At 40.9% G+C, this 25714-nt stretch overlaps 1 protein-coding gene across 3 annotated transcripts in view; it reads right to left on the reverse strand.

Moving 5' to 3' along the window:
* The window catches only part of NOX3 (NADPH oxidase 3), a 225091-nt gene that overhangs the window by 35537 nt on the left and 163840 nt on the right, over positions 1-25714 (reverse strand). For 2 of the 3 annotated variants that reach the window (XM_089777298.1, XM_006114980.5), the window contains exons 3-7: positions 19693-22853; positions 18952-19047; positions 18641-18751; positions 17777-17861; positions 8571-8716 (exon numbers count right to left, since the gene is read on the reverse strand). In XM_089777298.1, coding sequence (XP_089633424.1) covers positions 8571-8716; positions 17777-17861; positions 18641-18751; positions 18952-19047; positions 19693-19737 — 483 coding nt within the window. In that variant the 5' untranslated portion in view covers positions 19738-22853. The remainder of the gene's footprint in view (positions 1-8570; positions 8717-17776; positions 17862-18640; positions 18752-18951; positions 19048-19692; positions 22854-25714) is intronic. The other variant, XM_089777299.1, reaches the window with a different exon arrangement.

The raw sequence follows: 25714 nt of genomic DNA on the forward strand, positions 1-25714 counted from the left end.
GCAATTTGTCTATTTCAGCAATTGATGGGAGGAAATTACATAATCCTGCTAGTACTTGTATCTATTTTTGTTGCACAAGAGTGCTTCAGAAAAGAGAGAGAATAAATTATTAGCATTAAGAGTAAGTAAAAAAAAAGGTAATAACCAAAACAGCACTGAAAAACTCCATAATCGTTTTGAGAGAGATAAATGTGGGGTGTTTATTGGCATATAGGCTGTAAGAACATAGCACTACTTTGTTCTTATTTCACTTTAACTTACATAATTTCAGGCAAAAATAGTTGCTCTTGACAGCCCCGTGTTTTGTTGCCACTGCTATATCCGTGAGGCATTCATCCTGACTGCAAGCTTCCAGAATTCCAACAGAGCTGCACACTACAATTGAGGGTTTACCCTTTCAGAGCTATCTTCTGCCAGGTGATGCTATGCACATACTGAAAGATTCTCATACAACACTTTCCTCACTGAGAGCATATCTACACTGAAGAGTTATTTCGAAATAACAAGGTGAGCATTCACACTACGGGCTCGTCTAAATTACATCCCTCTTTTGAAAGAGGGATGTAAATGAGCCCGATCGAAAGTGCAAATGAAGCGCAGATTTAAATATCTCGTGCTTCATTTGCATATTCGTGTCTGAGTGCTGTTTTGAAAAAGCGTATTTCGAAGGTGAAACTGCAGTCTAGACGCGGTTCTTTAAAGAAAAACCCTTCTTCAAAAGATCGTGTATTCCTGAAAAAATGAGGAATATGGGATCTTTCGAAAAAGGGTTTTTTTCCCCTGAAAGAACTGCATCTAGACTGCGGTTTCACTTTCGAAATACTCTTTTTCAAAACAGCACTCGGACGTGAATATAGAAAGGAAGCGTGAGCTATTTAAATCTGCACTTCATTTGCATTTTTGATCGGGCTCATTTACATCGGAGATGTAGTCTAGACAAGCCCTACCAAGCCTGTTATTTCGAAATAATGGGCTTGTTAGTTCAAAATAATAACTTCTGCTTGTGAAGAGGAATAAGCTTATTTTGAAATGGTTATTTTGGGAGTTATTATTTTGAAACAACTTATTTCAAAATAAACTGGTAGTGTAGATATAGCCTAAGAGTCTACACTTCCACTACTAAAATAAACCACAACCCTACCTGAGATCATTGTTGTATCAGAGGTCCCAGCAGACAGAAGATCAAGACCTTCTCGAAGATACCCCTCATATTTCACAGCAATGGATTCTTCTCACCTGATATTTGCTACATGAAGGCAGTCATATTGATTCTTTGATTGAAGACAGCACCACTATGATCTCTCCTCTCTTATGATCACAACATTCCCTTTTGTATTGTGCATGGCAGAACATCATGTTGGACAAATAGGTATTCAACACACTGGATACATAATCATCTCCCTCCCTTTCCCCCACCTTACTCTTCCCATCCCTTTTCAGAGACTCTTCTCATAAGACCATGTTACTTTAAGAGCTATGAGTCTTTTTTAGCCCTGGTCTACCCTAGAGAGGGTATGTCTACACTACCCCCCTAGTTTGAACTAGGGGGGTAATGTATGCATACCGAACTTGCTAATGAAGCCCGGGATTTGAATTTCCCGGGCTTCATTAGCATAAAGCCGGCTCCGCCATTTTTAAAAGCCGGCTTGTTCGAACCCCGTGCCGCGCGGCTACACGCGGCACGGGCTAGATAGTTCGAACTATGTAGCCATTCCGATCTATCTGTACACCTCGTTCCACAAGTTCGAACAAGCCGGCTTTTAAAAATGGCGGAGCCGGCTTTATGCTAATGAAGCCCGGGAAATTCAAATCCAGGCTTCATTAGCAAGTTCGGTATGCATACATTACCCCCCTTGTTCGAACTAGGGGGGTAGTGTAGACATACCCAGAGTTATTTTGAAATAACTCCCCTTATTTCAAAATAACAAGTGGCGCATCAACACTACCAAACCTGTTATTTCAAAATAAAGGGCTGGTTATTTCAAAATAACAACTCCTGCTTTCCATGAGGAATAACACTTATTTCAAAATAGTTATTTCAAAATAGTGGTAGTGTGGATGCTCCACTGCTGCCGTTTCAAAATAACTACTCCCCAGAGTCATTCAGAGTAATTACTGCCCAGTGCTTCCTGGGGGCTCTAAGTCAAGGTAGCATGTCCACATTAAGAAAGCCTACCTTGGACTCATTTTGAGGCTTCCCTGGAGTGTGAACACATTATTTCAAAATAGTTATTTTGGGAATTATTATTTCAAAATAAGTTATTTTGTAATAATTTTCTAGTGTAGACATGCCCTTTGAGTTGGGCATGATAGAGTATCCAAAAAGATTTTATTCTGGTTCCTTTCTGGTCCCAAAGAAATCTGGTTGCCTCTGCCTCATCCCAGTTCTTTGTAAGGTGTGCAGTGTCATCTCAATGAATCTCACATTGGGTCTCTGACTATATCAAGCTGTTACAATCTCACTAAAGTCTCTTCTCCATTGAGAGTAATTGTTCCCTCCCTCCCTCCATTACATCAGTATGTGACACTGGGGCCAGTCAGACCAGACCACTATGGGCCAAGGAGACCTTGCTTCTCATGCCTTCTACACATGCTCCAGATTAGATGAAAGGAGGCAGTGCAGCTCTTCTGGGACTGGTTTTGGAGGAGGAACAACATGTACTGCCGGTTCCAACCAAGGAGCCAGCAATTCTCAGGCTGTTGGGGTTGTGGACCCAGACTACCTATGAATGACCAGTCAACTGTGGAAACTGACTGGGATGGTCGAGCAGCTGCCAGCCAAGGAGATGCCTGAAATGGGCCTTATGTATTAGAAGCCAATGCTTAACAGGGAATTTTCTGGCTTCCTAGGATCTGGGTGAGAATCTGGTGGAGTTGGGGGGTGACAGACAGGGGGGCAGGGCTCCTCTGCTCTCCTGCCCTGCACTGCAAATAGGCATGGATCATAGGGCCCTAGCTAGAGACTCAGGCTATGTCTAGACTACGCTTTATTTTCGAAAGAGGCTATGCAAATTCCATGGAAATTTGCATATCTTCTTCTGATCTCACTTTTAAAAGCGGGTCTTTTGAAAGTAAAAGTAGTCTGGACGCATTTTTGGGGGGGAAAACCCCTTTTTTTAAAAAACGCGTAAACCTCATTTTTTAAGGAAGAGCGGTTTTTTGAAAAGGGTTTTTTTCCTGAAAAAAACCCACGTCCAGACTACTTCCACTTTCAAAAGACCTGCTTTCTAAAGTGAGATCGGAAGAAGATATGCAAATATCAGAGGAATTTGCATATCCTCTTTCGAAAATAAAGCGTAGTTTAGACGTACCTGAGTGTTTGCTCTGCCCTGTCCCAGGGGCTTCAGATTGTTTGATTGGTCTACCTTCCCCAGAGAGTTAGAGTCCCCAGTTAATATTTGCCCCAGCCAAGAGACTCAGGAAGCTACATAAGAACCGCCATACTAGGTCAGACTGTCACCCATTCCCAGCCTCTGACAGAGGCTAGGGACACCATTCCTACCCATCCAGGCTAATAACCATTGATGGACCTAACCTCCATGAATTTATCTAGATCTCTATCCTATCCCCTTTTAGTGTCCTCTTTTCTAAGCTGAAAAGTCCCAGTCTTTTTAATCTCTGTTCATATGGGACCCGTTCCAAATACCTAATCATTTTTGTTGCCCTTTTCTGAACCTTTTCCAATGCCAATACATTTTCTGAGATAAGGCTGTATGCAGTATTCAAGATGTGGGCATACCATATATATAGAGAGAGGTAATAAGATGTTCTCTGTCTTATTCTCTATCCCTTTTTACATTATTCCTAGCAGTCTGTTTTCTTTTTTTGATAGGTTAGATTGAACATTTGCTCTACCCCACTCCAGAGGCTATCGAGTACTTAATTACTCAGCCCCACCAGGGACCCAGAGTCCCCTTTCCCCCACTGCAATTGTTTTACCCAGCAGAGAATCTCAATGATTATCTGACCAACCCTACACTGGGCCAACAAGGGAGCTGCATTGGATATGCTGGTCCTCCCATGACACAGCATTCCTGAGTAATGACCCAATAGCATGGTATTGACATGGTCTGTGCATACATTCTCTACTCATTATATGCCATCCCTGAGACCTCTCTTGACAATGCCAGCTTTGGCAAATTGGGATTACAATCCCTTTTCAGATGATCCAAAGGCCTTCTGTCTGCAAAAAAACTGCTTGGAGTCACCTACAGTGGAATGTATATATGCTCAAAGGATTTTAAAAGAAGGTTATTTACCTCACAGAAACTGTTGTTCTTCAAGATGTGTTAGGCGTATGTATATTTCACAGACCTCACACCTTCCCTCTATTTTGGAATTTATTACAATGGAGTGAAGGAATGAAGAAGGAAATGGCAAACATGCCCATTTTATGCCCTTGCCTAACGGATCATGAAGAGAGCAGGGGTGCATGTGCTATCTGGTAGTACTGCTAACAAATCTGAGTCAAATGCACTGATGCACACACACACCTGAAAGAACAACAGATACTGTAAGATCAGTTACACTATCATATATATAGTATCCCAATGTCTGTAACTCTGTAACACTGAAACACTGACTGTTCCCTCTGGGCGGCGCTGTTGCCTCCTGCCATGGTGCTTGGCTGACTTCTGCGCCGCTCAGCTGGACCGCCGCGTGGGAGCAAGCAGCGCAAGCGGCCGTTTGGGGTCCGTGCCCCCCATGCAGTGTGGCGGTGCTGTATGGGGAGCGCGGGGCCCAAATGGACACTTGCTCCCGCGCGGTGGCCCGGCTGAGCAGCGCAGAAGTCAGCCGAGCGCCATGGCGGGAGGTGAAGGGGGACGGGGAGGTGACGTTCACGGCCAGGAGGCGGGGCCTGAAGCCTCCATCACGTCCTTACTGTGCTGACGTCTAGTCCAACCAGTGCGGGAGAGTTTGCAACCTGGAGTGAGCCCAGGAGGGAGGTGCGGGCTGGAAGAGCACAAGCAGCTTCATAGCCAGCTGGAGAGAAGCGGCGCTTTTAAGAGGAAAGTGCTACTTCTCTCTAGCCACCTGCTCCATGGCTGCCCCCTGCTCAGTCCTCCAGTCAGCACCTGTGAGTGGGGGCTGAGCGATAAGCCTGGCCAGGGACAGGGGGAGGGAATGAGGGGGAGGGGGAGGACAACTGGGAGGCTGCAGGATCAGTGCTGGGATGAAGGGAAACGGTGCAGGGGGGCAGCTGGAGTTCATAAGCAGCCTCTCAGCTGGGCTGCCGCATTGGAGCAAGTGGCACAAAGAGCCATTTGGGCTCCGCGCTCCCCATGTAGGAGCAGGAGGGAAAGAGAGAGTGAGAGGCAAGAGGAGGAGGAGAAGAGAAAGAGAGTGAGAGGCAGGAGGGGGAGAAGAGAAAGAGAGACGGAGAGAGAGGCAGGAGACAGAGGAGAGGTGAGAGAGAGAGGAGGGCAGGTAGTAGGAGGAGAGGAGAGAGAGAGAGCGAGATGGAGCGAGAGACCAGAGTCTCAGGAGAGAAGACCGAGATAGAAAGGGAATAGGACGTGGAGGAGAGACCTGATGATCTCATTTTATGACGGGCTAATTGGCTAGTTTTAAAATAGTTACTTAAGGCCTTCTTTGACCTGCAGAAGCTAGAATACTGTGGATGTTGTACAAGAATGAAAGAACCCAGCTTGACTACCAGATTCCAAGTTGACTTTGTAGGGTTAGAAGAAAGAAAAATATTTTTACTTGTAAAGTGAAATTATTTTATATGGAAGTGCTGGAGAGGTGATAAAGTTCCACAGTGCCATTTTTAGAGTTGAACTACTCAAATGTTCACACTTGACAGCACAGAGTACATATTCAAACTGTGATAGAAATGTAGCCGTGTTAGTCTGGGGTAGTTGAAGCAAAATGCAGGACAATGTAGCACTTTAAAGACTAACAAGATGGTTTATTAGATGATGAGCTTTCGTGGGCCAGACCCACTTCCTCAGATCAAATAGTGGAAGAAAGTAGTCACAACCATATATACCAAAGGATACAATTTAAAAAAAATGAACAAATATGAAAAGGACAAATCACATTGCAGAACAGAAGGGGGATGCGGGGGGGTGGGAAGGGGGAGGAAGGAAGGTAAGTGTCTGTGAATTGCTGATATTAAAGGTAGGGAGAGTGGGATGTTTGTGAGTTAATGGTATTACAGGTGATAATTGGGGAAACTGTCTTGATAATGGGTGAGAAAGTTCAAAGACTTGTTAAGTCCTTGTTGGTAAGTGTCGAATTTTAACATGAATGACAGTTCAGAGGATTCCCTTTCAAGTGCAGATGTAAAAGGTCTTTGTAGCAGAATGCAGGTGGCTAAGTCATTTAGAGAGTGTCCTTTCTGGTTAAAGTGGCAAGAAACTGTTTTCTCTTTGTGATCTTGTCTGATATCTGTTTTGTGGGCATTAATCCTTTGGCGAAGTGTCTGAGATGTTTGTCCAATGTACATAGCAGACGGACACTTTCGGCACATGATAGCGTAGATTATATTTCTGGATGCGCAGGAATATGTGTTCTTGATCTTATAACTCACTTGGTTAGGTCCAATAATGGTATCAGCAGAATGAATATGTGGACAAAGCTGGCAACGGGGTTTGTTGCAAGGGAAGGTACCAGGGTTGGTATTAGTGTGGTATGTCCTGTGGTGGTTGGTAAGAATCATCTTGAGGTTAGGTGGTTGTCTATAGGAGACTATGGGTCTGTCTCCCAGAGCCTCTTTGAGTATGGTATCCTGTTCCAATATAGGCTGTAGTTTCTTGATAATGTGTTGGACAGGTTTAAGTTGGGGGTTGTAGGTGATGACAAGTGGTGTTCTATTGTTGGTTTTCTTGGGTCTGTCTTGAAGTAGTCTTTCTTGGGTCTGTCATTCATGTTAAAATTCGACACTTACCAACAAGGACTTAACAAGTCTTTGAACTTTCTCACCCATTATCAAGACAGTTTCCCCAATTATCACCTGTAATACCATTAACTCACAAACATCCCACTCTCCCTACCTTTAATATCAGCAATTCACAGACACTTACCTTCCTTCCTCCCCCTTCCCACCCCCCCGCATCCCCCTTCTGTTCTGCAATGTGATTTGTCCTTTTCATATTTGTTCATTTTTTTTAAATTGTATCCTTTGGTATATATGGTTGTGACTACTTTCTTCCACTATTTGATCTGAGGAAGTGGGTCTGGCCCACGAAAGCTCATCATCTAATAAACCATCTTGTTAGTCTTTAAAGTGCTACATTGTCCTGCATTTTATATTCAAACTGGTGTCTGTGATGAATATATTCAGATCTATTACATGCTAACAAGATTGATCTAGGTGACATTTTGACCATTTACACTGCAGTGGCTAGTTTGAATGTTGAGATGACACAGTGAAAAGTGTCAAAGTTTCTTCATATATTGCTACTGCAGAGACATAACTAAGCTGAAAAGAATATTTGAATTACTGCTCTCAGAACTTTCTTCTGTAAAAGTAGAAGGAATCCTTTGTTCGCAATTATTCAGAAGGGCTATTATTATGTAATTGCCAGGCAAGTATATTATTTTTTGAGAAGCTTGGAAAATTTGTGTTAAGGAGAGTAGATTTACCACTGAAAAAAATGGAGTAAACCACCTGAAAAACCTAAAGACTCTTTCTCTTCATTTAGTGGTGAACTCATCAGAGTGCATCTGGTGACTACAGGTCTGGTATCCCAGCAAGAGCTCTAAACACTAAAATTTGCTTTCCCCATGGGTCTGAGTGTGCATCCGATTTTTTGGCAGATATTCACATTTTGTGAGTTAAAAATAATAAATACAATAACATAAATTTGCACTTGCACAACAATACAAATACACTTATTTATGCAAGCCATTCCATCTTCTATCCAAATACCTATTTTCCCATCATCTGCTCTCAACTTAGCACTTATAATATAATTCTCATTATATTTGAAGTATGTGACATTATACACAAGCAAGCAAATAAAACTAGTGTGAACTATGGTCTAACACAATAACCTTAAAAATAGAATCAGCTAACTGCAGCTTGTACTCACTGAGGGGGAAAAAAATCTGATCTTGGTCATATTGGTATAAAATCAAGAGTAAGTTCATCAGAGTAAATGAAATTTCTCTTGATGTACACCAAAAAATATAATCCAGCCCCAGATTAAGGGAACCTTCCATAACCATAGTGGGAACCTAATACCAGCTATGAAAGAAGTTCAATTTGTTAGTTTTTCAGATTTAAGATCTTGTTCTCTTTTTCTGCTAAGCAGTAGCTAGCCATATTTCACATATCAATAACTTACAAGTTTATTACATTTTCAGCTAATCATAACACTCATCATCCACACCCCACTTATCTCCTTCTTTAGCTAATTAAAATAGCAAACATTTCTCTGAGGTGGAAAACCTGAAAATTGCATTTCTTAGATAGTGTTTACAGCTGAAATTCAGCTTAATCTTTGACAGCATCTCCTACCTCTGCTTAAAAGGCATTGAAATATAGTTTTATCAGCAAAGGGATCAGCAGAGAACAATTTTTCAGATAAGGAAAAGCAAACAAGCATCTAATAACAACTTACCACTTCATAGCTTCTGACTGGGTTCAAATAGCTTTCATTTGGTGATTTGCCAATGCCAGAAAGTTTATTCCGTAACCCCCCTGCTTCCTTTGATTGACTTATATGATATCGCTCTATGTTGACCATATGTGCAACAATATGGATGACTGTTTGAAAGAGACAGTTATGCAAATTAAAGTTGTATATGAATGCATGTCAGCATCAATTTTATTAACTATGACATAAAACATTTAAAAAGTCTCCATGTGGATTAAGATCTTTACATAATGATCAACAACAAAATAGACTTTGGTCAGTGTGTAATACATGGCAACTGGTTATAGTCAAAATATAAAATGGAGTAACACAGTCAACATAATCTTCCCATGTTTCTGGTCCTAATGATGCCACTTCCTGTGTTCCCAGATCTACTGCCCTTTAGCTTTTAGTGCCATGGGAGACTGTGCACTTCAGAGGAGGGATGATGATGTGTGCCCTTGATTTTCAAATGCTAAAATAAGATAGAATAATTTAAATTGTCATTTAATTCACTAAAGGCTATGATGTGTCCTGGTCTAATATACAGTGATGTCCCATATGTTGCTAGAGGAGGGATGATCCAGTGCTTAGTCATGAGCCTAGGATTTGGGAAACCTAGGTTCAGTTTCCTGATCTGCTACAGACTTCTGGTGTAATCTTGGGCAAGCTGCTTAACACCTCAGTTCCCCATGGGTAACACCCCCCTCCCAGTATAAAAGCACTTCCTTCTCTGATAGGAGTGTTGTGAGGTGCTGTACATTACAGATTGTGCAGTGCTTTGAGATGTACTATTGAAAAAAAATGCTATGTAAGCCATAGGTATTAGTAAAGATGTCCCTGTTGTAGCTCTGGCATTATGGAGAGAGCGGAAGAGGCACCCCCCTTTGAGCAAGCTCCATCTCTACACCAGCTGACTAAACATGACTGAGAAGGGCATCTACGCTTTAAGGATTATAGTATTGTCCATATCCATTCATTAGCACAAACACAGGGGCTACGTCTAGACTGGCATGATTTTCCACAAATGCTTTTAACAGAAAAGTTTTCCGTTAAAAGCATTTGCGGAAAAGAGCATCTAGATTGGCACGGACGCTTTTCCGCAAAAGCACTTTAGACACACAAAAGCATTTTCGCGATCGGGGCTTTTTTGTGCAAAACAAATCTGAGCTGTCTACACTGGCCCTTTTGCGCAAAAGCTTTGCGCAAAAGGGACTTTTGCCCTAACGGGAGCAGCATAGTATTTCCGCAAGAAGCACTGATTTCAGACAGTAGGAAGTCAGTGTTCTTGCGGAAATTCAAGCAGCCAGTGTAGACAGCTGGCAAGTTTTTCCGCAAAAGCACCTGCTTTTGCGGAAAAACTTGCCAGTCTAGACACAGCCAGGATGTTTGAGGAATGGAGCTTGAGAGAGATGTCACTGATGTGCAATAGTGTGATTATGTACCATTTCTTATTCAGGCCTGTGCCCAAAGGCAACACACATAGACTATAAAAGGCGGTCATTTTAGAAAGATGGTTTTGTTTTTGTGAATTTATATTGTGATATACTTAAGTATTATCTGTTCAGACCACAAAAGTATAAACAGGCAGCTGCCTGCTCTGTCCCATCCCAAAGCATCGGATTATCCATTTTTAGGACGTACTTTCAAATGAAAGGAGGGAAGTATCTTATGTTTCTACTGCCTCACATAGACAAGCAACCTAATTATGTTAAGCTCAAGATTTCATCATTTTTTAAACAGGATAGGTCCTCAACTATTCAGAGAACAGCAGTAACTAATGCAAAATTTTAAATTAAACACAGTAGGCTAAAAAGGCAACACTGAAGAACAATTAGAAGTTTATAGTACAGCTATTAACTTATACTATTTTTAGTTTTTATAATAGGTTTTCCATCACCTATCTACACTCCAGTGTTATCTGTTCATATATCACATAATTGAAAAAGTCCCTTTAAAACAGGCATAATGAAGCGGTTGACAAAGGCTTCCCTTGTCGACTGATCTGCATCTAGACTGCCGCGCTGTGCTGGATCAGCTGATTGTTGGCACAGCACGGTGACCATTTTTATTTTAATGAAACAGGGATTATTTAAATCCCCAATTCATTGACTATGTTGAGTAAACTAGTTTACATGGCTCCGTCGGTGGAGCCATGTAGTCTCGAAACACCCTTTGTGACCAAGGGATCCCCTGGTGCCAACTGGCAGAGGGCACAAGATACGTCTGTCTTTTTAAAGGGGTCACATGGATCCCTTTAAAATATATGCTTATATTATGCATCTCTCTTTAGAGAGATGCATAATACTTCCCTTTATGGTGGCATGTGAGGTATTTACCAAGAACTGGAAGCCCACTGGTCAACATTCATTGTGAAATAAATATCAGATAATATTTAAAGAGTTACAAACTTATACAAAATAGGTCTTGGAGTAAAAGCAGGTCACCTTGAGGTGATATACCCCCAAAATGCACTTTTCAGACAAATGGTCACAGTCACCTGTCTCCCTGCCTGGGCCTTTATTTATCATATGCCTCAAGATGCATGCCAATTTGCCTACTGACTAAGCCAGATGCAGGTTGAGAGACTGTGAAAGCTATGAGGCCATGTCTACTCTGGGGAGGTATTTCAAAATAACTCCCCTTGTTTCGAAATAACAAGGTGAGTGCCAACTGTTATTTTGAAATAACAACTGTTATTTTGAAATAATAACTCCTGCTTGTGAAGAGGATTAGCTTATTTCAAAATAGTTATTTCGGGAGTTATTATTTCAAAATAACTCCCTAGTGTACATGTAACCTGAGAGAGGACATTAATAGGAATTAACAAGCAGCGAAGAGGTGTCTTGTTTATGAATAAAGACAATGTATTGTTCTGGTATATCTTGAAGTTCAAAGGCACACTCAAGGCACAAATCCTTTATGGAAGGTAGCATGAGGACTGAGAGTTTGTTTCCTGGAAGAAGGTTCAGAGCCAAGCCTCATGGAAAGAATGTTGGGTGAGCAACATTCAACAAGCCATGAGAGTATCTTCTTAATTAGGTCTAAACTCTAAAATGCGTGTTATGCTTTTATTTTATATGTAACCATTTGTTTCCAATATTTCAGCTTGTTCCTGCTTGAGTCTTTAAGTGATTTAACACCCCCATCCCAGGACTTCCAATGCCACCACCAGTAGCACAGTGGGGCTAGAGTGGCTTGCAGCTCCTACCTCTGCACCACTACTGGCATGTCCCTGTGACTCAGGGGAGCTGTGTGCCAAGCCATCCCACTAATGGGACGATTTGACACAGCTGTCCTGGGTCCTGCAGCGTGAGGGTCCCATGGCAGCTACCCCAACTCTCCTATGGATAGGGTGCCCCCTCTTACTCAGGTTAGCCTGTGGGGTCCTGGATGTGCTGAGGTTGTCCACAGGGTTAGTTCCCCCCACCCTGCACTCATCACTACGGAAGCTGTGATAAGGCACAGATACACAGCAGCCCGCTCCACTCTGCCACCATCTCTCAAGCCAGCCCACATAGGAGCTGGGGTGCTCTGCTTCCCACCACCGTGATGAAGTGGAGCAACTGGGTGGGCCTGAGATATGGCAGCAGAGCAGAACAGAGGTTGCTGCATCTCTACAGTTTCCAGCAGATGCCCCAAGTAAGCATAATCCTTGAAGTTGCGTCCCTTGTGGGAGGGGGTTTGTAGGAAGGAGAGGAAGAGCAGAGCAGGAGTGGGAAGAGGCAGGACGGGGGGGGTGGAGCAGGGGTTGGACTTGGTGGAATGATAAAGACACAGACATATCCCAGGACCACAGGGACTCACATACCAGGAGCTATGCATGGGCTGGATTATGGAACTGCTTGGGCCACAGATGTCCCCGAGGCTGTAAGTTTGAGACCCCCCCTGCTTTAAATAACCTTATATGTTTTCACCATAAAATGTCTAAATTCTGTATGTTAAGTGGAGCAATGCTCTGAGGTGGAGCTGGCAAGCTGGGTGTTCAGCTTCTCTGGATGCATCACAGGCCCATATGTGGTGGGGGGGGGAGAGGGACTGCAAAGGGTGTGAATGCACCAACCCATGATCCCCCAAGTAAGCATGAAGGGGCTTCATGGCTCGAGTTCAGCCCCCTTTTCCCCCCCACAGTGGGGAGCCCATACTGGTGCTCCAGCCTTGCCCTCTCTCCTTCCCACCCGTGAGGTTGGAGTGCCAGCATCATCTTCCCGCTTGTGGAGGAAGGGGAAAAAGCCACCTTTATTACAATCACTGTTTTCACACAACTTTTTCATGAACCTCTCTTATGAACGCTAATTGCATGACTATTTTGAACTCCTTTATATTTTAAAAAATGGAGGTCCACATTTACAAAAAATAGCACCCTCTACCCAAAATTCCTGCATACAGGCCTGCAGCAAACCTATGCATACCATGAGTGTCCAGTGGACCAGGGCTGGGCGGTCTAGGGAGATGTTGGGAGGGTGCAAGAGTTGGAATGTGCCAATTCCTGACATGTAGAATGATCGCAGGGCTTGCAAGACCCACAGAGGAAGGCTTTTATTGTCTATGGTCAACGTAGCTGGGGACCTGACCCATAGTAGGTACAGACAATGCTTCCTCAGACTAAACATTGGGGCTTGGTGTCTCATAGCCCTTTGTACCTCCAGGAACTGTCATATGCTTATTTTTTTAAAATTATTAAATGTATCTATCACAATAGTACCCCAGTATGCTAGTCATTGTACATATGAAGACATAGTCCCTATGCCAAGAGTTTACACTCTAAGAACCGGATTCTGATCCCGTTCATCACACTGATGTCAGTGAAACTCTTCTTTGGAAGAAGCTGCTATCCAGTCTGAGTAAGAGTATGCCTATCTGGACCTAAGACAACCGGTGATGTACAAAGAGGAAGGGGAGAGAGAAGGGGGAGAAAGGGATAAAATAACTGTTTATATACATTTGCCACTTTTGTTTTTATTCCAATTCACAAAATTCCTCTGATCAAGGGTGTCATGATCATGAGAGATGGACAGCAGCCTAGGGAATAAGGGGTTAACTGTACCTAGCCAGGTATCTGCTTAGCCAACAGAAATGTAGGTAGGAATTTCAAACTGGGACAAAGGAACTTTTGACTTTTCCCCTCCTTTGTCCCTGGGCAGTTTCTCTCCAGCTCCTGAGGGGGACAGACATCATGTCTATCTCCAAGAAAAGACTCTTCACTATCTGTTCGTAGGGTAAAGTTTAGAGAAATCCTTTAGGTTTTATTGTTTTATGGTTTGGGAATGGGAAACTGATGCCTGTGCATTTAAAAATGGGTTGTTCTCTCCTTTGTAGAATTCCCCCATGAGTTTATTAATTTGTGACTTTTCCAAAATGACATGGGTTAGAGGTCAATTCCTGTTGAACAAACTACCACAGCACAAAACTACAATGAACATAATGGAATCAGAAAGGAGAATACCAAGATCAAATAGTCATAACCTCTTTCTCCCAATAAATGAGACTTTCAGTATGGGGTTTAGTTAAGGCAGCATAGAGAAAACATTCAAGAGAGCTCCCATTGTTATATCTCTTTCTGTGAAAAAGAAACATTGAATTTCCACTACAGTTTTTCTAAGATATTTTGCTCTAATCTTTGTAAAAATGTAATTTGGTATCAGCAGAACATTATTCTTTTCTTCTACCATAATCAGAGTTCTATTGTCAATGCAAACAGATCCTTCCTATTTAATGTTTTGGAGGCCTTACTAAGAAATCTACTTAAGTCTGTAATTTTCTTCCTTCCGGTAGTTGACAAGCACTCCAACTTGTATCTGACAAGCAGAACATAAGCCTTCTAGCACAAGTCAGACTGTGCTTTTCTGAAAGTTACTTTGCGTAAGATGTTAACACACAAAATAGAATTCTATACTGAACAAAATATATTAAAATTCAAATAAATGCATTCAGAATGTTGGTTTCCCTGGGCCGCCTATGATCTTAAATACTGCTCTGAGTTTTATTAGATTTGTGTTTCTGATAGTTTCTTAAATGCCACATAAAGAAAAAAATAACTCAATCTAAAAGTGAATTATAGCAGGCTAGCAAGAGTAATGCAAACATCTAATTCCATTTTCAGTGTAGTTCCTTTAATGTGTAATAGTCGTAGCAAATAAAAAAACCTGGCACCAGATACCTTGCCATTAGCAAAACATTTTTATCTCTCTAAAGTGCATTTTGGAAAATTTCTTTAGATCTACAGTGTGTGAAATTTGCTAAATATTTCAAAAACCATAGTACAAATTCCTACAATTTATGAACATTTTTTTTGTTCTCAGTTTATTAATTATGTATACAGAGCATAGAATACTTCATCTGTAGTTTATTTGTATCAGTATTTTCCCATCACTCAAGAGTAAACATACACGATGGGTAAAATTCTGCAATCTTTACTCAGCACAGTTTCCTTTGACATCAATGGGAATTTTGCTTTAGTAAGGGCTGCAGGTTTTAGCCTTTTTATTAGTAAAACCTGGAACCTTAAAACAGGATGCATGTGTAGTAATTTGTATGCTAGTCTTCACATTTTTCATCCTAGTTTACTACTGAGTTCAAATCACATGCTTTTATTGCAGGGATAAAGGAGGAAAAGGGCTACAATTAGAAAACAGTGTTCATAGTATATTTTAAAAATAATAAAAAAGAACAAAAAGAAATGTAATTTAATTACATGCTTTAAGTCTGGTCAATTTAGTCTTATTTGGCCAATTCTGCTGTCACGGAAGCATGCATACCTCTCATTGAGCTAAACTGAAATTGTGTGTGCTTATCTCTCTTTTTCTGCATGCCTGCTGTGGATAATCATCATTTTGGATTTAGTTGCTACTAATTAGCCATCTCAGTATTCCCGTTATTATAAAATCAAAGGGTCAAAATCTTGTCCTTTGTAACCTCACTGCAGTCAGTAGTCCTGTCTAAGTCTGTAAATGCTTTAACAAATGGACTCCAAGTTTTGTGGCAACATCACTTACTCTTTCTGCTGTCAGATTTTAAGTTTTCAATGGTAAGAAAACTCAGAATCATACCTTAATTTATTATGAATCCGTGTAATACAACCAACAAGCCCAGCACATTATCTGATATATTTTTACATTAAATTCCATGCATTCTCAATTTGGATTTTGTTGGAAAGTTTAATGTCAGAAACATGCATAGGAAAGAAGATCCTTTATGTACAGATAGCAAAATATTAGAATAAAAATCAACTATGACATTTTGAGAGCAGAATTCAGGTCTTAAAATTTGCTGCAATTGTAGCAATCTTAATAAACTCCTTCTTTCCTCCTTGCTTTAAAAAAGCCACAAAGATTTAAAAATAAAAAAACCTCGTGAAACCCTGACCCCAATGATGTGAATAGGAATTTTGTCTTAACTTCAGTGGGTGTATTGTTATAGCTAAGTAATCCACTAATTTAAATTATAATTCATTACTAATATTTTAATATAAACAGGGGAATGGTCTCTCCTCTGTGGGGAACTTTTCTGGCTTATAAATTACACAAGTGAAATGAGCACGCAAAAGGATCTTCTGAGTCCTCACTTCCACTTCCTTTACCTAGAGGCCAACCTGACTTCAACGACTCTCCTTCCATGTTCCTGTGTGGCAGAATCCTTGTAACCCCAACAAGGCTGGGACACAGATTCCTGGGGGGGGAGGGGAATGTATTTGATTCTGAACCATAAATTATTTATCTTTAATGATAGAAATTGTGCTCAGAAAGCCACAGCAACACTGCCATGGGATCAAGGATTCACCCCAGAAAGCTGATAACATTAGTAAAAGGATAACTCTGCAGTATGGTATGGCTATGAAAATTAAATGATATAATGTTAGTAAGCATATGAGTATGGAAGAGACAGACTCTAAGCTTTTAAATATGTCTACTCTGAGCTAGGTTTTTCTAGAAATCTGGCACAGTGCTCACGCAGTGCAATGAAAATGCTATGTTGCCTCACAAAACATCCTTTCTCACTAGGATTTGATAATCGTTATTGGAGTGAGGTCTTTACATTGAGCAGTAGGTTTCTAAAGCTGGGTGGAGCTAACAGCAAAGTAACTTTTAGAAATTATTGTAGCTGAAATGTTATTAATGCTAATAAAGAAAAAATTAGAATGTTGTGCATACTCTTGGTCAGCATGTAGGACTTCGGTGATATTTAAAGTTTCATTCACTAAATGATGATAGTACAGCCATAACCATATTGGTGTTTTTGATATGGACACAGCAGCAAAATGGAGACAAACATGTGCATGGAACTAAGTGGCAGACCCCCAACTTTTATTACATTTTAACACAGCAGAGGGGCACTATCTGCCAATCATTCATATACTCCTATACCAGGCATTTTACTAGTTTTAGTGCAAGAGTTACACAGCTCCTTACCATATAACCCCTAACTCAGGGTAGGCTCTCCTCAGACTACCCCTTAGGATTCAGTTCTCTTAGGGTATTTCTACTTTATGGGACAAGGTCGAATTAAGATACAGAACTTCAGCTACATTAATTGCATAGCTGAAGTTGAAGCACCTTAAATTGCTTTTTAGTGCTGTCCACACTGCAGGAAGTCGAAGGGAGAACACTCGTCCTTTGACTTTCCTTAGTCTTTATGGAATCAGCATCGACCAAAGTGCCCCTCTCAGTTTGAATAAGCTGTGTTCACTAGCCCTGCTAATTTGAATCCTGGAAAATCAACAGCAGCAGCTTGGATCGTTCTCTGTAGTGTAGACGTACCCTGAGTTCTGGCACCGTCTCTGCCATTAGGGGATCTCATGAGCTTAAGGTTTATCACCAGAATCCCAGATTTTTTTTTTTTATCTCTGGGACCTGTTCATTTTATTCTCTTAAGTTTACTGGAAACCAGTGCCAAAAGAGGCTTTATGTGACCCCTGCACCAGCTTAAATCTTGGGAGATGGAGAGTGCTGGGTAATCAGCACATTTTCTCCTAGATGGCCAATGGGTGCTAGAAACTACAAGCAGGAAGAGTTATCCATTAGCAAGTGTATCCATTAGCAAATGTCTCTCTCCCCTCACTCCTACCCTGTCAAGTTCCTCCACCTCTACAGATGAGTGGTACAGAGAGATTATAACAACATGAGGTAGAATCAATATATAATTACTAAGCAACAATTTAAAGACAAACTAGAGGAAAAACCCAGAAAACTTACTTGCATTTGCAGCTATTCCATAGGCAACAATCTTGTGAAATGTGAGGTTTTTGTCAAGTTGTCTCCTTAGGACTCCTCTACAACACTTGACAAAAAAGCAGAAGTCATTTTATAAGTTACATAGTTAATTTAGTATTTCCAGCTCATACAGGGGGGACGAGGATAGTGTGTTCATCAGCTCTTTTTAATTTTTTTTAAATCGAGCAATTGCATGCAACATAGTGACATGAGCTATTCAAATAATTCCCCCAGAGATTCAGTACATTTGAGGCAGAAATGGCAGAAATCCAGAGGAAATCAATTATTGAGTTAGATATTGATCATGTGAGCTCTTGAGCAGTGTACATTATCATAATATTACCAACTCGTGTGATTTCATTGCAAGACTAGAAATGTTTGCTTTTTTTCTTAAAGCCTTTCCTCCTGGAATCATGTGAGTATGTGAGAATCTCAACTTTCATTGGAATAATGAGGCTCCACCAATGTGTTCCTCAGTTTGGCCTTTAGCTTGACACTAGACAGGAGTAACAGGATGGATACACAAGGACATTCTACATGAATGAAAGTTGAGTTCCCCATACTCCCTGTCTACACGGTCACATTTTACTTTGTGCTCTATGCAGAACACTTTGCATTATGAGTATTATGCAGAATCTAGCTCTAAATAGTATTGTCTTTATACTATAAATGATTAGTCACCTTTTAATCCTAGCCATATAATAATATTGTGTACAGTAATAACTGAGAACTAAATGCAAAGATTTTTCCAACAATTATATTCTTTTGAAATTTTTTATTTGGACAATATTGATGAACTATGCGGGGGGGGGGGAGAAATAAATGTATTTCAAAAACTATACTTACAATGCTTGTTCCCCTTACGAATGAAATAAGGTTTCTACTGACTGGTAGCAGGATTAACATGCAGTTAAAATTAAGGCATGTCGCAGAAGCTCTCGCCCAAGCCAGTGCTGACTATACACATAATGGTATAAAAAATGATATTACAAATTTGGGAGGAGGTTAAAAAAGAAAGGAAACATATTAAAAAGCAAGTCTCTCATACGGAAAAATTACTTTAAACAGCAAAAATAGAACAGTAATGGACGATAATAAAATATGCCTGTTGCAACTTTCTCATTTGAGAAGGTGCTTCAAAGTCTAGCTATACTTACACCCAGCATAACTCGTGTATAAAGGTAAGCATCATCTTCTTCATACCAGTAGAATGTGTCAATAAACAGATATAAATTCAATCCCAGCCACACCATCTACAATAAAAAGTGGGGGATAGAGGTCGAGGAAGATGACTGATGAATGCTCTGTTGGATATTTTACTGCATATTAAATAATTTGTGGTTATTCTTTTTAAAAAACCAGGGAAGTACTTCTGTACCATGTGTAACACAGGTCTAGAAGATCAGAGAAAATAGAAATGGAAAATTGAGTCTATTTTGTGGCAAATGTGTTCCCCAATAAAGGACATACCATCACATAGTAAAAGTCAGATAGTAAACCTGTTCTTAGGTATGAGACTTAGCATGGAACTGTATATGTATATATGTTTACAAAGGGCAATGAGAATGAAAACTAAAGATCACCAGAAATAAAAAGCGTTGAGAAGGCTGGGGAAACTCCCTCACCCAAACAAATCACAAAATAATTCAAAGCACAATTTCATATACAGTTATGAATCACTTTTCCTTTAATCTGAGAACAAAAAGGAATAGACTTAAATATTACAGTAAGACACTTAATTGTTTTTTAAAGGTTACTTATAAAAGCGGTTTAATATTTTATACAGGTTTTACATGTCACATGTTCATTTACTATAAGTAAACCATAAAAAAATCTTAAACAAGCTTAAAATGCTTAATTATATCCAATTAGTTTTTTAATATTAAAGATATACTTACTAATAAGAGAACTGACAGACTTTCATTAAAAATCCAGCATCCCATCTTGATTGTCACTCTCTTATGCTAACAGCAATTCACTCCTGCCTTATAACATAACCTGAGTTCTCTGTCCATTCCTCAAGCTTTTCCATTAACTACGTTTGTCTTTAGATCTTAAAAAGCACCTACTGGGAGCTGCAGCTCTCTCTAGGAATTTTCTAATTAAGGACTTCCTGCTAAGAGTAAATCAGCAAACTGACATGCCTTATGACCTGTGCAAATACCAAACTGATCGTTGTCCAGTAATTTCTTTTTTAAATGTTATTTTACAAAAAAAGAAAGCTGATTTCATTTAATTATCCTCATTTACTATTTTGTACTGGCTTTAACCACAGTTTCAGCAGAAATTAATATAATTCTTCATAATACAATCTGTTATAATACCTAACAAGATAGAATATTTATTTTGTATATATCTTAAATACACACAATTATTTTAAAAGAACTTGAGGGTTACAAAGTCAAGCATTCAAAAGTTAGAAAATACCAAAATAAAATATGCCTATACAGCCTTAATTCAGACCCTTTGTGACTATGTATTATAATACAGACCTTAATTACCTGATCAGATACTGTTTTTTTCCCACATGACTCCTTCTTTATTCAGAGCACTCGGTATTCAGCAGTCAGGGTATGTCTACACTACAAAGTTAATTCGAACTAACAAACGTTAGTTTGAATTAACTTTGATAGGCGCTACACAGGCAAACCGCTAGTTCGAACTTAATTCGAACTAGCGGAGCGCTTAATTCAAACTAGGTAAACCTCATTCTATGAGGACTAACGCCTAGTTCGAATTAAGTAGTTCGAATTAAGGGCTGTGTAGCCACTTAATTCGAACTAGTGGGAGGCTAGCCCTCCCCAGCTTTCCCTGGTGGCCACTCTGGGCACCACCAGGGAAACTCTTCTGCCCCCCTCCCGGCCCCAGAGCCCTTAAAGGGGCACGGGCTGGCTATGGTGCCCGTGCCAGGTGCAAGCCTGCCAGCACCCAGCCAGCAGACCCTGCACCTGGCACAGCACGAGCCAGCCACCCGCTGCCACCCAGCCCTCTGCCTCTTCCCGGGACCTCTTCCTGATGGGGAGGACTGGGGTGGCTCTGCGGGCTCCTCGGGGTGGAAGCTCTCCTGCAGCCCCCCAATTGACACCCTTCCCAGATGGCAGCCTGCGGCAAGTGCAGCCGGGCTAATGGCTGAGTGCTGTGATGTGCCGAGTGCGGGTACTCAGAGCACTCTAAGACAGGACTGCTTTGCTGTCCCTCATCGAGTTAGACAAGCGAGCGGGGAACCCCTGAGAACTGTCTGTCTGGGGTGGGGGTCGGGTCCCTTTAAGCACAGCCCTCGGCTAGCCTGAGACAGCCGCTCCACGCTCTAAGTCCTAATCTGATGCGCTGCCGGCACTGCTTCCGGCCATCCTTAACCTCGGTTCAGGGTCCACTCAATGTGGACATGCTAGTTCGAATTAGCAAAACGCTAATTCGAACTAGTTTTTAGGTCTAGATGCACTAGTTCGAATTAACTTAGTTCGAATTAACTAATTTGAATTAAGTTAGTTCAAATTAGTGCTGTAGTGTAGACATACCCTCATTTAGTGGGACATTATTAAATATTTTGTTTTATCCTCATTGTGCAATATATGGTCCCATACCACATTCGAACTCTGCTCTAAATACAAAATTATTAATTTGTTTGTTTACTTTTTGATGGTGCTTATCAGTATAGGACCTGACTACTTATCAAACATTAACAAATTTATTTTGACTACACCCTGTAAAATGAGGCATAGGGAGATTGAGATCAAAAGCATCCACTAATTGTAGCTGTCTAATCTGAGACTCCATAGCAGTGTACTCAGGATTACATACTTAGCATTTATATGTTCAAAGCACAGCTCCCAGTGACTTTGGATGCAACTCTGAGTAGTAGGAACTTCTGCAAATCAGACATCAGGGTCTCAAATCAGGCACCCAGAAAATAAGGAACACGTATTTATTTAGTGGCCACTTTTGATAAGTTTGCTTAAAGTGACTTACCCAGCACCCCAGGGAGACTCTGGGCTAGCTCTATAAAGGAGATTGGGGGCTTGTATAGACAGAGACAGTAAGGAAATTTAATCTGAATTAACTAAAGGTGTGAATTTAAAGTAGGTTAGTTAAACTGCATTAAGCCTCTGTGTGGACACTCTCATTCAGAATGAAAGTGCCTTTAATTTGGTTTAACCCTTGGATTCAGCCTTGTAATGCCTAACATATAGGTGTCCTGACACCCATTAGAATCCACAGCCCTGAGCAAGGTGTGAAGGCTCCCTGTGCAGTATGGAGCCCAAAAAGGAGATCCACAAAATTGCAAAAAAGAGATCCACAAAATTTCATCATGCTGAGTCACCTAAACCAGCCAACTGCAAGGCCAGAAAAGGCCAAGGAGAAGGGTGTGTTCTAAATTCTGCAATTAGACACCTAATTCTGGGTTCAAAGTAAGTGCCTCAATCTGCTCAGGACTCACAGCCATGAATCCTCTTATGCGTTGGAACAAGGGGACTTTATGGTGGGTCTTCCCATATTCCTTGTCTGTTACCCAACCACTGGTCTGAACTGTTATTTTCAAACTTTCGGTGGCACAATGCAAAATTTATATACCATGGAACAGCTTCAACAGGAGAGACTGAGAGAAAATATGCTATAGCAGAGTGGTTAAGGTACTTGTCTGGGATATAGAGAGCCTCTCCACAAGACTATATGGCTCTGCTTCATCACACCCCACAATCAATACTTCTTAGTACTGTAGTCTGCAGGAGCATTCTCATCCAAAATCCACTATATGCCTTATGTTTTACCAATCTGAAACAGGTCCTTATGCCTCGCCCAGGTCTCCTTCTTTTAATGGCTACAGTAAGAATCTTTTCCAGAATGATGAGGTAAGCTTCTTGGTCATCTTCCAATACAGTCTTTGCAAAGGAAGGAATGGAGATCACTGACACTCCTGGCAGCCCACCCGGATTAGTGAGTCTCTGAAACAGCTGGTCCAAGATCTGTTGTGGCTCTTTGTTTTGCCTCTTCATAAATTGCAGCATGAGTTAGCCATCCATTTTATGACCACTTTCATACCACTTTTATGGTGGGGGAACTGGAAGGGGAGAGGAAAAATCCCATGACTCCTACTGGCATATTTGAATAAGTGACTCAGACAATGTCTACATGTAAAATAGTGCAGTAGCACAGCTACAGCCGTGCCTCTATAACACTTCTATGTAGACACAACAGCAATAGGAAAAGTTCTCTCCTCACTGAAAATAATATACCTCCCGGAGAGGCAGTAGCCAGGTTTAAAGAACAATACTTATGTCATCCAAGCATTATCTACACCAGGGGTTATATCAGCACAGGTATATCTCTCAGGGGTATGGATTTCTCTCAGCCCTTGAAAGACATAGCTATGCTGATGTATGTTTTCAGGGTAGAGCAGTCTTTATTCAGCTCACTTCAAGCAAAGTTCACAATCCTGTACAGGGTCAAAACTTTACCCCTAAAATTTGGGGTTCTTACAAAGAAATGGATGATTATAATAATTTCAGGATAAGACTTTCCCCCTAGTGTGACTGTTCCTAGGAGTCCCCCCTAAGGGCTGGTCAACCTAGAACCCTAAATTCAAAGGATTACTCCAAGCTGGAGTTAACGAGACACCAGCAAAAATGAGTCAGCAGGATTCACTATTTCTTAGCAGAATTAAGACCTAATCACAGGATGAGTTCACTAAATACTGTCAGTTTATTACAGGGTCCCTTTTAGGGGAGATTTATTTGACTGTTGTGACATTCAGACAATGCTACAGTTAATAGAAAGAAGCATAGTTAATGGAAAGAACCACTGATTAAGTTTATTTCCACTTCTCTCCTCCGTCCCTATTCTGAATAATTCAACTGGTGGCCAGAGACCTCCATAGTGAAAGAAGGTGTAATTGTAATGTCAACAGGAGGAACCAAAGCTGGGACCTCTGGAGCTTAGTGCATGAGCCACTACTGCTTGAGCTAAAAGTCAGCTAGCGCTTAGCTAATGCTGTAGCATCTCTCTCTCTCTCACCAAGTACCTCCAGGTGGGACACTACACCACAACCAGAAGGTATGTGGGTTACACAATCCTCTCACCCAGGCTGTATAGCATCCACTGCGGGAAAGACTTAATAATGTTTGTTATTAATCATATAGTGCCTATGGGCCAAACAAGAATGGAGCCTCATTGTACTGGGCACTATTCAAGCATTCTCCAAGAGTAGCAGTTGGCCCCTACCCCCAGAGCCTACAATCTAAACAGATAAGACAGACAGGGTACAGGAGGGGAATAGCGGCGTTATGTCAGAATAACGTCCGTTGTCCCGAATTAGCTTTGTGTGTGTCTTAATAGCATGCCTGTTATTTCAAAATAGATTTGAAATAAGGGGTGTCTGATTCCAACTTCCTGTAAATCTCATTGCACAAGGAATAAGGAAGATGCTGGAATAGCGCTCTATTTGGAAATTTGGTACTGTGTAGACTGACCAAATTTTGAAATAAACTACACTATTTGCATAGCTCAAATTGCATAGCTTATTTTGAGCAGCACACGACTGTGTAGATGTACCCACACAGGGTGGAGGAAGGAGCAGAACACAAGCAGGTTGGAGACAGAGAGCGAGAGAGACTGCATGTCACTTGCACATTTCTGAGGTCAGGGGTTGCTGAGAGAAGGGGGTTAAGGATTCAAATAGTGACAGATTCCCAAGCTTCATTCCCACCTCTGTTCTGATAAGGCCTCTGCTTTACTCCCTGCAGAGCTATGTAGCCTCTGAAACAATGCTTTACCACTCCTCCCTACCTGACTTCAACAGCAGAATTGTTTCCTAAAGCATTCTTCACATGAATGCCTCAAAGGCAAAATTTGCCCCTGACAACACAGATATGTTTCTTAAAAATGAAATACATCAGGCCGTTTGTCCAAATGTGAGTCCAATTCATTTTAGTACTCCCAGAACATGAGAAGCAATGTATGATAATAGTGTAGTTTAAAGAGATTCTGTCATGCTCAACAAATACATTTTAAGCACTTAAACTGATAATGTTAAAATGATATTATGTTATGCTATTTATACTATTGTTGATACTCACTACAGCGATTGTAATTAAACTGTTATGATGTGGGTTGTGAATGTGTATTATATATAAATGCAATTTTGTTATACCTACTTTTTGCTTTATTGTTAACATGTGAAAGGATAAAAGTACTATGATTATTCACTAACACACTTCTACAAACTAATGGAAATTGATTGACCAGTTCCATTATGCTGTTCAACAGATGCTATATCTATAGTTAATAGTTCACTTCAGAAACCCTTTCAAAGTTAATAATTCACCGTCCCTGTTTCTTCTGGACTACCACAATCACTAAGGCTACGTCTAGACTGAAAGACTCTTTCGAAAGAGACTTTTTCGAAAGATACTTTTGAAAAAGCTTCTTTCGAAAAAGAGCATCTAGACTACAATCAGTACTTTCAAAAAAGCAAGCTGCTTTTTCAAAAGAGAGCACCCAGGCAGTCTGGATGCTCTCTTTCGAAAAAAACACAGTTTGCATTACATAGAGCCTTTTTTCGAAAGAGCACTTTTGAAAAAAGGCGTTATTCCTCGTGAAATGAGGAGTACCGCTGTCGAAAGAAAAGCCGCGTTCTTTCGATTTAATTTAGAAAGAACACGGCTGTAGTCTAGACGCAGGTGAAGTTTTTTCGAAAAAAGGCTACTTTTTTCGAAAAAACCCTGCAATCTAGACACAGCCTAACACAAACAGTGGATGAGAACTATTTTTCAATGAAGCAAAAGGAAGAGGAAATGATGAGGGTGGGAGGGAGGAAGAAAAAAGGTACTGAGTGCAAGGAGAAATATTGGAAAGGTTAGATGCCAACTTTGACTGCTTTTAAAAAAAACAGCACCTGAATTAGCTGGACTTCAAAGCAGAATG

Source organism: Pelodiscus sinensis, chromosome 3 (assembly GCF_052426305.1).
Source record: "Pelodiscus sinensis isolate ZL-2025 chromosome 3, ASM5242630v1, whole genome shotgun sequence".
NCBI classification, from domain to species: Eukaryota; Metazoa; Chordata; order Testudines; family Trionychidae; genus Pelodiscus; species Pelodiscus sinensis.